At 53.5% G+C, this 11,110-nt stretch overlaps 1 protein-coding gene across 2 annotated transcripts; it reads right to left on the reverse strand.

Moving 5' to 3' along the window:
* Positions 1 to 3,391: 3,391 nt before the first annotated feature.
* Positions 3,392 to 11,102, reverse strand: LOC147651093 (uncharacterized). Of its 2 annotated transcripts, XM_086846376.1 has the most exons (10): positions 8,832 to 11,102; positions 8,471 to 8,542; positions 8,310 to 8,387; positions 7,556 to 8,222; positions 6,831 to 6,902; positions 6,373 to 6,444; positions 6,099 to 6,176; positions 5,913 to 6,011; positions 5,160 to 5,325; positions 3,392 to 4,633 (listed from the first exon to the last, which is right to left on the reverse strand). In XM_086846376.1, the coding sequence occupies exons 4-10, from the start codon at positions 7,575 to 7,577 to the stop codon at positions 4,189 to 4,191; spliced, it is 954 nt and encodes a 317-aa protein (XP_086702502.1). In that variant the 5' UTR covers positions 7,578 to 8,222; positions 8,310 to 8,387; positions 8,471 to 8,542; positions 8,832 to 11,102; the 3' UTR covers positions 3,392 to 4,188. The 2 variants fall into 2 exon arrangements, with proteins under 2 accessions (XP_086702502.1, XP_086702503.1); XM_086846377.1 differs by lacking the exons at positions 5,913 to 6,011; positions 8,471 to 8,542 and having other exon boundaries at positions 8,832 to 10,999.
* Between the last annotated feature and the right edge of the window lie 8 nt (positions 11,103 to 11,110).

Genomic DNA, 11,110 nt, shown 5'->3' on the forward strand with positions numbered 1-11,110 from the left:
TAAAGCTTTTATTTTGTATTCCAACACAGGAGTATTTGCTGTTGTTATATTTCTATATTCCAGCCCAGAGCCGGAAAAAAATGAAAGAACCCTGGTAGTATGCATAAGCTATGAAGTGAAAAGATTCTTTCCAACAGATTCCAGCTCTGCTCTTTGTTTGAAGTAAAAGAGGAGTAAAACTCTTCTGCTGGTCACATTGAACCAACGTAAGTTTGAATACTCTGCGAAAGACAGAAGAGTATAAAAATTACTTCATTTTATAGTACTTCAGCCATAATTCAGCCATAGGATAATTATGCTGTAATTTACTTGATTACACTCAATTAATCAAAGAACTGGAAAAAGAACTGGAAAATAAGTTTTTCTAAAACTAAGTTTAAAAAAAGTGAATTAATTTCATACACAAAGCCATGTAGTAAAAATATAGTCATTTAAACTTCTCAAAGCCCTTTGATAATGGAGCCCTGCAGCCTAGTCACGTGCAGTGCAGCCTCAGTTTCCTCTTGGAGCCCAAATCTGCTAAGGGTCAGGGCTGGGATGAGCCTTCACCCAGAACTGGCTCCAAGACTGATTGGGAGTCAGTCCAGAACAGGGCTCACACAAAGAGCAAAGTCTCAAGGCCAAAGCCAAAATTTCATCAGGTTGGATTGGTTTTAACACTGAATTGTAGCAAATTTGCTTGTCCAGTAACATCACTGTTACCATGAAACTTTACATGAGCTCTTAAATAACCTCTGTCCTATCATGAAATGCATTGCCAAATATTGTGAACTTGCTTTGCCTCTGCCTGCTGTTCCTGGGGCTGCTCTGGGCCAGGCAGCCTCAGTGGCAGCCAGCACTGGCTGCAGCCCGAGCGGGCTCCCCAGGACAAGGCCCCGCAGTGAAGAGGCCAAAGAAAGGCCTGGGCAGCAGCAGAACTCTCAGCAAAGTTATTTGGGCAATGAAGGACTACCCACAAGTGCACAGCAGCATGACTGTGGACAAAAATCAACAACTTTCCATCTCATGTCGTAAAGCTTCCAAATCCCAAAACAGCAGCATATCAGGACAAGTGGCACAGTGAACAGTGTCACTACTGTGCCTATCATGCAGGACCTGTGGACATCCTGGGGGCAGACAGTTCACTGCATCCTCGACATAGACTCCTGTTTCAGTGATAACATCTACAGAAGCAATGGGCAGTGTGAGCCCGTGCTGTGCTCTGCTGCTGAGCTGGCAGCATGCTGGATATGGCCAGGACGTTCTCTGTTTGCCCCAGAACTGGGGCCTGCAGGCACCTTGCTGCCCCTTGGCACAGGCTGTGCCACCCAACAGAGCCCAGAAGGCCGGGAGCAGAGCCCAGGGACAGCGCAGCTGCTTGGGCAGTGGCTCCTTCCAGGGACTCAGGCCAAAGCCATCCCTGAGCAGCCACAGCCACCCCTGACACTCCCTACTCTGTGACAGGTCCCCCAGCCCAAGGGGACAGAGCCAGGCCCTGTCAGGAGCCAGTACAGGCCCTGCCCAGTTGGGAGCCAGGGCTGGCTGTGGCCCTGGGCTCATGGCAGGGCTCCCACTTGGGGCTGCTCCTGTGGCTTGGGCCTGTGATTCCAATGGCCTGTGCATGCAGCACTTCAAGCAAGTAATGCCTGGCTCTTAATATTAAAGTTGTGTTAAAGACATTTATTCCCAACTTTGACAAGATGAAAGAACTGAAGCCAGTTTTTGTAAAATGCCTGCATAAGCACTACCATAAATCACAGCCAAAAGGTGCCCCACAAGGTATCCCACAAACATGGACCAAGCAGCTGCTGATCCTTTTTTAATCCTGGCTGCATTGCAGCCCCCCAGGCACCAAGAAGAAAAGGCTCTTACTGAGAGCAAGCAAACTTAACCCTCTGCCAGGACACAAATTTAGAGGGCAAAAAATTTAAAAACGCCACACCAGCAGCCATGCTTCCCAGTGAGAAGGGTTGGAATTCTCTGCCCCTCAACACTTCCCCAGCAGGTTCACAAAGGTAACTGGGATTGAAGCTGTGCCCTCGGAACCAAGAGAGCCAGCCTCCCTTCAGGGTGAGAAGCCACTGCCCCAGTTATACCCCTGGGTGCCTCCTGTGCCCCAGAGAATGGCCATAGCTGTAAATGTCTGTTTGGCTGCAGCACAGGGCCAGGCTGAAGCTTGGCAGCCTCATCAGACCCCACAGCTGCAGCCATTCCCTGCCAGGGCCCTCACCAGGCCCAGCCCGGCCTGAGCAGCCCAGACTGGCCTCAAGGGATGGGCTTCACTTGCCCACTGTGCCCACAGGCAAGGCCCAAGGGCTCGCAAGAGGTTTTCTCCAAGCACTGCAAAACCTCAGCCAAGAGTGTCCCCTTTGCTGTGCTGAGAAGAGTAAAAAACCCTCTCAATTAAACCCTACTGCACACCTCATGTGAGAACACTGCACACTTCAGGAGAGAGCCGAAATTTGCCCTGCGTGCCTCATGAGGTGCAGGCCCAGGTGATGCCACTGAAGGAAATGTGCCCTCAGCCCAGGGACGCTCAGCTTGGACTCCCCCAGCCCCTTAGGGCCCAGCCACTGGTCACAGCAGCCCCTGCCTGGCTCCTGCCTGCCCACACCGTGGTCAGCCCCGGCTTGTTGTGTCATTCCCCTCTGGCTGTCAGCTCGGGGAGTGCCCACTCCTCCCCCGTACCCCACTCCGGGGGGAGCGCCAGAGGTTGAGGCTTTTTTCCTCTGTCCTTCCCCGCTCCCTGCCGGGGCCCAGGTTTATCGTTGTTACTGGAGTTTCCTTTTTCCGGACCCCTCTGTTTGAGTCCTTGCTGCCGGGGGCCGTGCCGACCGCCCTCCCCCTCTGCCCCGCCGCGGGGATGCAGCGGGGAGCCTGAGGGGACGGAGAGAAAGCGCCGCTGTCATTTCCAGCAGTTGGGGCCGCTCTGTGTTTCTCCGGCCCCGGCCCAGGAACGTGCGGGGGACTCAGCCTTTTGGTTTCCCGAGGATAGTGAAGTGTTCTCGCCGGTGGTCCCTGGGGCATTTCCGTCTCCTGTGTCCCATCTAAAGGAGGTCGGGTGACTGTCCCCCGCCCCGCTCTCCCCGAATACCCAAGTCCCCTCCTGTGAGTTTACTCCTACACCTTTGTAGGCATTCGAAGGAGTCTGTGTCTGTTATTTCTTATCTTAGCGTGTTTAACATTGATTTGTAAAAAGTTGTTAAGTTTGCTAGCTGTGAAAAATAATTGGTTCTTTCTGAAACTCGCACCCTCCAAAGAAGTCCTGTTAAAATAATCAGCCCAGACCCCCAAACTTTGCCTCTTCCTGGCGTTCCCTTTGCAAGAATACATTGTGAAATATAACCCAGAAGAGTCCCCCTTATGGCTTCTGTTATAAATTGTCGTGACAAAATAGAAGGGACAATTTATATAATAATTAATGAAAGCCAATTTTTATTAATTCAGCAAGCAGTAAAGCAAGCAAAAACCCAGCTGGGGGCGAGCCGGAGGACACTTCCTCTTAAGTGTCCTGCACATGGCGCGCGCCTTGGCTGAGGAGGTTCCCTTTTTTATACAGTCCCTGCATCTGTGTCTTCCTGGATCGCATCAGCACCTGCGCCTCCTGTTGCTAGGGGGTCTTCTTCTGCCTCTTGGTGGTCGTGGGTAGGCAATTGTCCTTAATAAGGAGATGTTCTACTTCCCCTTTGTACAGCCGGATAGCATTTTGCAGCTCCAGATCTGCAGTTTCAGCTTCTTGCCTTCACAGCCACATATGTGGTCATTGTGGTTAGGCGTTTCTGCAATGTTAGCTTTTTTAAAACAACCTTAGCAATCATGTTTTAGTAATAATATTTAATTTGATTAACAAATAATAAAAATTTATTACAGCTTCTTTACTTGGTCTATAGACTTGTGCTCAGAGGGAATTGGACTGCTCAAATCCTGATCTAAACCCAGACAGCAGCTCTGGCCAAGATCCATCCTGGCAGTGGGCCGGAGAGAGAAGAAAACCTGTATTTGAGCTAGCTGGAAAACTCTGGCTTGAGTCACCGGCTGCTCCTGGACATGGAGCTCAGCCGGGGCTGGTGCCGTGTGGGCTTTGCTGGTGGTACCAGCCAGACACTGGGGTAACAGTTTCAACTCTTTATTTGAACGCAAAACATGGGCCAATATTTAAACACAAAACATGGGCCAAGGCCTGCTCTGGTGGACAGGGGCTGCCCACCTTCAGTCCTGGCCAGGGTGCAGGGCCAGGGGGCTCAGGGGCAGAGGGTCTCGCTTTGGAGGTTTGGGTTTTATGACGCCCTCAAAACGGGGCTGCACCCGCAGCAAAGCAGATGGGGACAGAGCTGAAGCGCAGGGATAACAGGTCAAGTGCTCGCTGACTAAAGTCTTTGTCAGGTCTTCTGAAGGTGCAGAGGTGCTCCTGATCAGAGAGGAGGCAGCTGAGGCCCCATCTGCTCCTGGCACAAAGGGCACCTCCTGCACACTAGAGAGCAGATCCAGGGGGGTCTGGGGCATAGGGTTTAGCTTTGGAGGTATAGGTTTTGGGACACCCTCAAAATGGGGCTGCAGCACAGCAGATGGGGACAGATTTAAAGACCAGGGATGACAGGTCAGCTTCTCGCTGAGTGGAGTCTTTGGCTGGTCTTCTGAAGGTGCAGACGTGCTCCTGTGGAGAGAGGAGATGGCTGAGGCCCCCAGCTGCCGCTGGCACACAGAGACCCTCCTGCACAGCAGGGCCCAGAGCGGCCAAGACTCCCCAGCACGGCTGCAGCTGCTGGCACAGCTTGGCCCAGCTGCAGAGCTGCCCCTCAAGGCCCCGGCGAGCAGGGGATGGCTCTGGGCAGGGTCCCTGGCCAGGAGCAGGCCCCAGAACGCCTCTGCCTTTCAAGGGCAATCTCGTTCCCGCTCTTCCTCCTGCCCACCTTGCTTTGCCTCTGCCTGCTGCTCCTGGGGCTGCTCTTGGCCAGGCAGCCTCAGTGGCAGCCAGCTCTGGCTGCAGCCCAAGTGGGCTCCCCAGGACAAGGCCCAGCAATTAGGAGGCCAATAAAAGGGCTGAGCAGCAGCAGAACCCTCAGCAGAGTTCTTTGGGCTACCAAGGACTATCCACAAGTCCACAGCAGCCTCACTGGGAATGTTTACTATGAGCAGCCTTTCAAGAAGCTGTTTGACGTAGAGATCAGCAAAACACTCACCCTTTTCTGTTCCAGCAATACCAGATTCCAGCACAGCACATCATCAGAAAAAGGGCTCCAGCAACCAAAATGGCCATTAGCTTAATCAAACCATGTGTTCCCAGGCTGAAAATTCTTCTCATGCTTTCCCAGATAGTCTGAGCATGAGTTGTGGTGCCGGCTGAATCTGTGGGAGCAATGGGCAGCGTGAGCCCGTGCTGTGCTCTGCTGCTGAGCTGGCAGCACGGTGGATATGGCCAGGATGTTCTCTGTTTCCCCCAGAGCTGGGGCCTGCAGGCACCTTGCCTCCCCATTTTGCACAGGACATCTCAGTACCCAAAACCCCTGAGCTTGCATGGTATAATTCCTCTGCGCTGTGCTGGTCTTCTTCAGGCAATACTTGTCAAAGATATGGATAAGGATCAGGAACAAGCCCATGCTTTTGGAACTGCTCTGGAGCCCTCCCTCTTCCAAACACCCCCTATAGCTGATCTAGCCCGAGACCGAAAAATTTCAGGGGATCTCAGGATGTGCATGGCCTGTGATATACTTGGGGCTCCCTGTCAGCTGATGCCAAATGCCTTCCTGCAGAGGCTGGGGAGAAGCTGCAGCCAGGCCAGGCTGGGAAACAGCCCTGCAGGCTGTGAAAGCAGCAGAGGGGAAGTGAGGCTGCCATGGATCCCTTCCTGCTGTGCTGGGCACGGCGTGTCCAGATGTGCAGAGAAAGTCCCTGGGTGCTGAGTCTCAGGAGAAGGCTGAGGGACATGGACCCACCTTGTCCTCCCTGCACTTCTTTCTCTGTTGGTCTCAGGAAATCATTTGATGATAGAGACTTTTTGGTTCCATTATCTTGGGTCTTTCTTTTTGGAGGACCTTAACACAAAGTATTTCCATTTCCCAGGAATGGATCCCAAAAAACCAGTCCCCAGCCTGTGGGGTCAGGAGGGACACACCACTTACCCCTGCGATGGGAGCCAGGCTTGGGTGCAGTAACCACCTCAAGATCTGGGGAAGTGCTCCCTGCAGACACACCTGTAACTAAACAGCCACAGAAGCTTCTCTCATCTCTGCTGATCTGCACAGGCAGCTCTGAGCTGCAGGAGCTGTGAGGGGATCGCGCAGGCCAAGGGCACACACGTGCACGGCTCTGTCCTGGCACCTGCAGCGATGCTGCCCTGACCGAGCTCTGGGCTCTGAGCTGGCCGCTCTCCCTGGGGGAAAGGCCTTGACCTACCCTCACCACCTCTCTGAGGCTCAGTCCTGGGTGTGGGTTGAGAAGCTGCATCACCTTCACCAAGCGGCTTGGCTGCAAAGAAAGGCAGGACAGAACAGCTGCTGTGGCTCTATAGGAGATTCTCAGGGTCCCTGGGGCCAGCAACGGAGCCGTGCAAGGCACAGGCCCGGGGCACAGCCCTGGGCCTGGCCCCTTCCCTCTCTGCTCCTCTCCGTGGCTACACAGAGCATGCAGAAAGAGACACTGGTATTGCACATGGGAAGAAGATTGACAGCTAAACGCTCCTTCCTGCCACTGACAGGGATCCTGTGGGATCCCTCCAGGCTGCAGGAGGCAGTGGGACAAGATTTCCAGAATCCATGACCCCTGAGATTATGTTAAGGGAAATGGCACATGGCTGAGCTCTTGCAACCTTGACATTGATTATTCTGTAAGTAAAAAGGGAATTGAGAACTTGCCTCCAACATCCTCCAAGAATTTCAGACCATTTTCCACCAGGGCTTCCACGTAATCCATATCACAATCCCAATCTACAACGGAGCACACATGAGAACACTTTTCAGTCCATTCTGGGATCCCCTTCTGCCTTAGGGGACTGGGCACTACAAGGGGTTTGGGTAAGGCCATGGGAGCTATGTGTCAATGGACAGGGCCAAATCTGTAGAGGGGCCTGGGGAGCTCTGGGCTGGCTCCTGGTCACTCTCCACCCTCTTTCCGTGCCCTGTGCAACATCCCTGGAGAGGAAAGTGGGGCAGCCGGGGGCTCCTGGGAGCTCTCTCCCCTCCCAAAGAGAAAACCCTCCCTAAAGCCCTGGGGAAAACAACAGCAGGCAGTGCCACAAATATCCCTTCCCCGCTCCATCCCTCCTGCCCTCCCTCTGCTGGGACAGCTCCTACAGCCCAAGGGGACAGAGCCAGGCCCTCTCAGGATGCAGTGGAGCCTTGACCTCCCCCTCTGCCCATTCCCCACCATGGACACCCTTTTGCAGCCACTGCTGGGTTTTGGGACGTGTCTCCCATGCAGGGAGCCCAACAGGACTGATCAGTAGCCGACTGTCCTGAGCCTGCTGGGGATAATTCCTCTGGGCTGTGCCGGTCTTGTCCAGGCTGTGCCTGCACTGCCAAGCAGCAGAGATGGCAGCTCAAGCCTCAGCAGGGCTCAGGCCCAGAGGCACAGCAATTACCTCCTGGGACTGTGCCTGGCATGGCCTCCCTTCCTTAAGCAGAGGCTGCCAGTGAACCACTGCTTCCTCCGGGAAACACCGCCTTCAGCACAGCCTCTTCATGCACTTCTGCAGAAAGGAAGAGGCAGAGCTGGATCAGATGGAAACATTCCCCATTGGGGAGGTGGCATCTTCAGAAGGCAATGCTTGTCAAAGGCATGGTTAAAGATCAGGAAAATGTCCATGCTGTTGGGGCTGGGCCATAGCACTCCTTCCTGCAAACAGCTGCCCCTCCTGGTCTGCCCCAAGATCAGGAAATTGCAGGGGATCTCAGGGTGTGCATGGCCTGTGGTGCACTTGGGGCTCCCTGCCCGCTGATGCCAAATGCCTTCCTGTGGAGGCTGGGGAGAAGCTGAAGCCAGGCCAGGCTGGGGAACAGCCCTGCAGGCTGTGAAAGCAGCAGCAGGGCAGCGAGGCTGCCATGAATCCCTTCCTGCTGTGCCGGGCACGGCGTGTCCAGATGTGCAGAGGAAGCCCCCGGCTGCTGAGTCTCAGGAGAAAGCTGAGGGACATGGACCAACAAGGTGCTGTTCTCCCTGCTTGAATTCCTTCAGCATTTTCCACATGACTTCAAAAGGCCCCAGGGATTTCTTGTCTGATGTGTGTTTGGTCTTTTCTGTTGGAGGAACTTAAGAAGAAATATTTCAACCTCCCAGGAATGGATCCCAGAAAAGCAGTGCTCAGGCTGTGGGGTCAGCAAGGACACACTACTCACTGCTGGGATGGGAGTCAGGCTTGTGTGCAGCATCCAGCCCAGGTGCTGGAGAAATCCTCTCTGTAGACACACCTGTAACTAAAACAGCCACAGAAGCTTCTGTCACCTGATTCCTGACAGGTTGTCAATGATTATTCCTCCATGGGATACTGAGAGCATACCTGCAGGAGGCCCAGTGGGCTTCACAACTTTATGCAGCCAAGCTAATGGAGAAACCTTGCCAGGAACCTTATCTGGAAGGGTGCACACATGAGAACCTTTTTTAGGGTATTCTGGGATATTCTTCAGCCTTAGGGAACTGGGCACTGCAGTGGGGCTGGGTAAGGCTGTGGGAGCCACATCTGTCCTGAATGGACATGGCCAAAGCTGCAGAGGGGCCAGGGGAGCTCTGGGCTGCTTCCTGGTCACTCTCAACACCCTTTCCATGTGCTGTGCAACATCCCTGAAGGGCAGGCACTGCCAAGCAGCAGCGATGGCAGCTCAAGCCTCAGCAGGGCTCAGGCTCAGAGGCACAGCAATTACCTTGTGTTACTGTGCCTGGCATGGCCTCCCTTCCTGCAGCAGAGTCTGGCACAGAATCAATGATTCCTTCGGGAATTGTTTCCTGCTGCACAGGCTCTCGTTTCATTCCTGGAGAATGGAAGAGGGAGAGCTGGATCAGATGGGGCTGTTCCTCATTGTGGAGGTGCCATCTTCAGGAGGCAGTATTTGTGAAAGGCATGGATAAGGATCAGCAAACACCCAGGATTTCAGGATTGTCCCAGGTTGGTCCCTTCTCCAGACAGCTCCCTGGGGCGGGGGACCGGGCCCTTGGCCAGCTCCTGCGGGGGAGCAGCTGAGCCCCTCCACAGGCCCAGTGAGAGAACGGGGCCCCCAGAGCCCGGCAAGGGTGGGTGTTGGTGGGGAAACCCAGGGCATACCAGCCCTGGAGAAGATGAAGATATGTTTACAGCTGCTCCTGTAGTATATAATAAAGGCAGAGGAGCAATGCAAATCCAACCTCGGCCTTTCAATTACCAAGTGATCAGAGAGTTATGTAAAATAAATAAATAAAAAAAATTTGGCACGGATAGTGAGGTTTTAAGTGGAATAATAAGAACTATATTGAAATCACAGGATTTAATTCCTGCTGAGCTTAAAGATTTATTCCAGTGTCTACTGACTCCTGCTAATCATTCTAAATCATCCTCAGAATCACCCTAAAATAGGCACATTTGTAAACAAAGTATCACATGTGAATCACAAACACAAATCCAGTTTAGCAAAGAGGCAAGGCAGCATGACAGGCAGTTCTGTGTTAGCATTAGCAGTCAGGTTAAACAAATCTATTTTACGGAATGCCCTCTTCTTCAGTGCCTGCCCTGATGCTCTGCCATCTCACACACTGGAGTGTGATTCACATACTGCAGCCCAGGGTTAGGTTTTTGCAATATTTTAAATGGGTGTGGTCAGCACGATTGCTGGGGATAAGTTACTAGAGAACTAAACAAAATGTGTGCACCATCCCAGGCTGGACCTGACTAGGCCCATGAATTTTAGAAAGATGAGGACAAGGTAGCAGAGCAAATAGAACAATATAAAAATCAGCTGAAAATAAAAGGAGGAAATGGTAAAGGAGGTTTATTGGTTAACAAATGGTTATTTGTGCACTTTTGGGGGTTTATTTATCTTGGGTGCAAAGCAAAATCAAAAGCTCCCAAATGCCCAAAAGATTGGAAATGTAGAATGTACTCCATAGCAGACTGTCAGACCACTGGATCCTTCAAACAATGTTATCATGGTGCAAGAGTGGCAGCTTGAGCTGGTGCCTCTGGGGGACCCTGAACCAAGAACCCCTGGGCTTTTATACCCTCCCAGCTGAATTGTGATAGTCTGGGGTCTTCCTGCTGTGTGCCAGTCACTGTGTCCCCAGGCCCTCTGCTGAGCTATCCCTCTCCTACAGTCAAGTTTAGTCCATCAAATTTGGCTTTCCTCTCTGATCCACCATGAGGACCACAAGAGCACACCGTCCTGAGGGTGTAAAAATACCTGCTCTTGCTGGAATATTGCTATTGTGTGTTAACTCTGAAGGCAGAGAGGGCATCTGTAGGGATGTGAACTCGTTTCCCTTGTCCCAGCCGTGCTGCACACAGCAGAGCTCCTGGGTGCTGGTGCTGGCTGGGACAGCACCACGGGCCTGACAGGGAGTTGCAAACAAATTGTTTTAAAAAAATCAGCACACATTAGAACACACTATTTAGCCTGGGATTTGAAGTTGTTTCTCAGTTCATCTTTAGAAAGGCCTAAAGAAGTCTCCTATGAATTGTTTCTCTCCCTGGCAAGTTCAGTTGCGGCCCCGAATCGCCCTCAGCATTCCCAAGGTGCTCACTCGGAGCCCCGTTCTGTGGGGAGAGCGCGGCACAGAGCGAGCCGCTCCCGCCCGGGCTGCCCACAGGCCCGGAGAGCCGGGCAGGCCCCACGGCTGCTCTGGCATCGGTTCTGTTCCCCTCTGTGCTGGCTGGGGCCCGGTGCCGCCGCTCTGCCGGCTGGGCTGTCTGTGTTCCCAGCACAGATGGAGGCAGTGCAGGCCATGGCCCCTCGTCTCGGGGTGCTCAGCACCACCCGAGCCGTGCCCGTGCAGCAACCACCTCGGCCCCTCGGCCCTGCCATCCCGGCACGGCGGCTGCCCCTGGGTGCCCCTGGGCCGTGGCAGCTCCGAGCCGGACCTGCCCCAGGAGGGACCCCGGGAGGGACCCCGTCCCCTGAGTGCCTCAGAAGAGACTCCAGCCCCACTGTATGCAGCAGGAGGGACACAAAGCACC

Source organism: Cyanistes caeruleus, chromosome 11, assembly GCF_971803275.1.
Source record: "Cyanistes caeruleus chromosome 11, bCyaCae1.hap1.1, whole genome shotgun sequence".
In the NCBI taxonomy this organism is placed as follows: Eukaryota; Metazoa; Chordata; class Aves; order Passeriformes; family Paridae; genus Cyanistes; species Cyanistes caeruleus.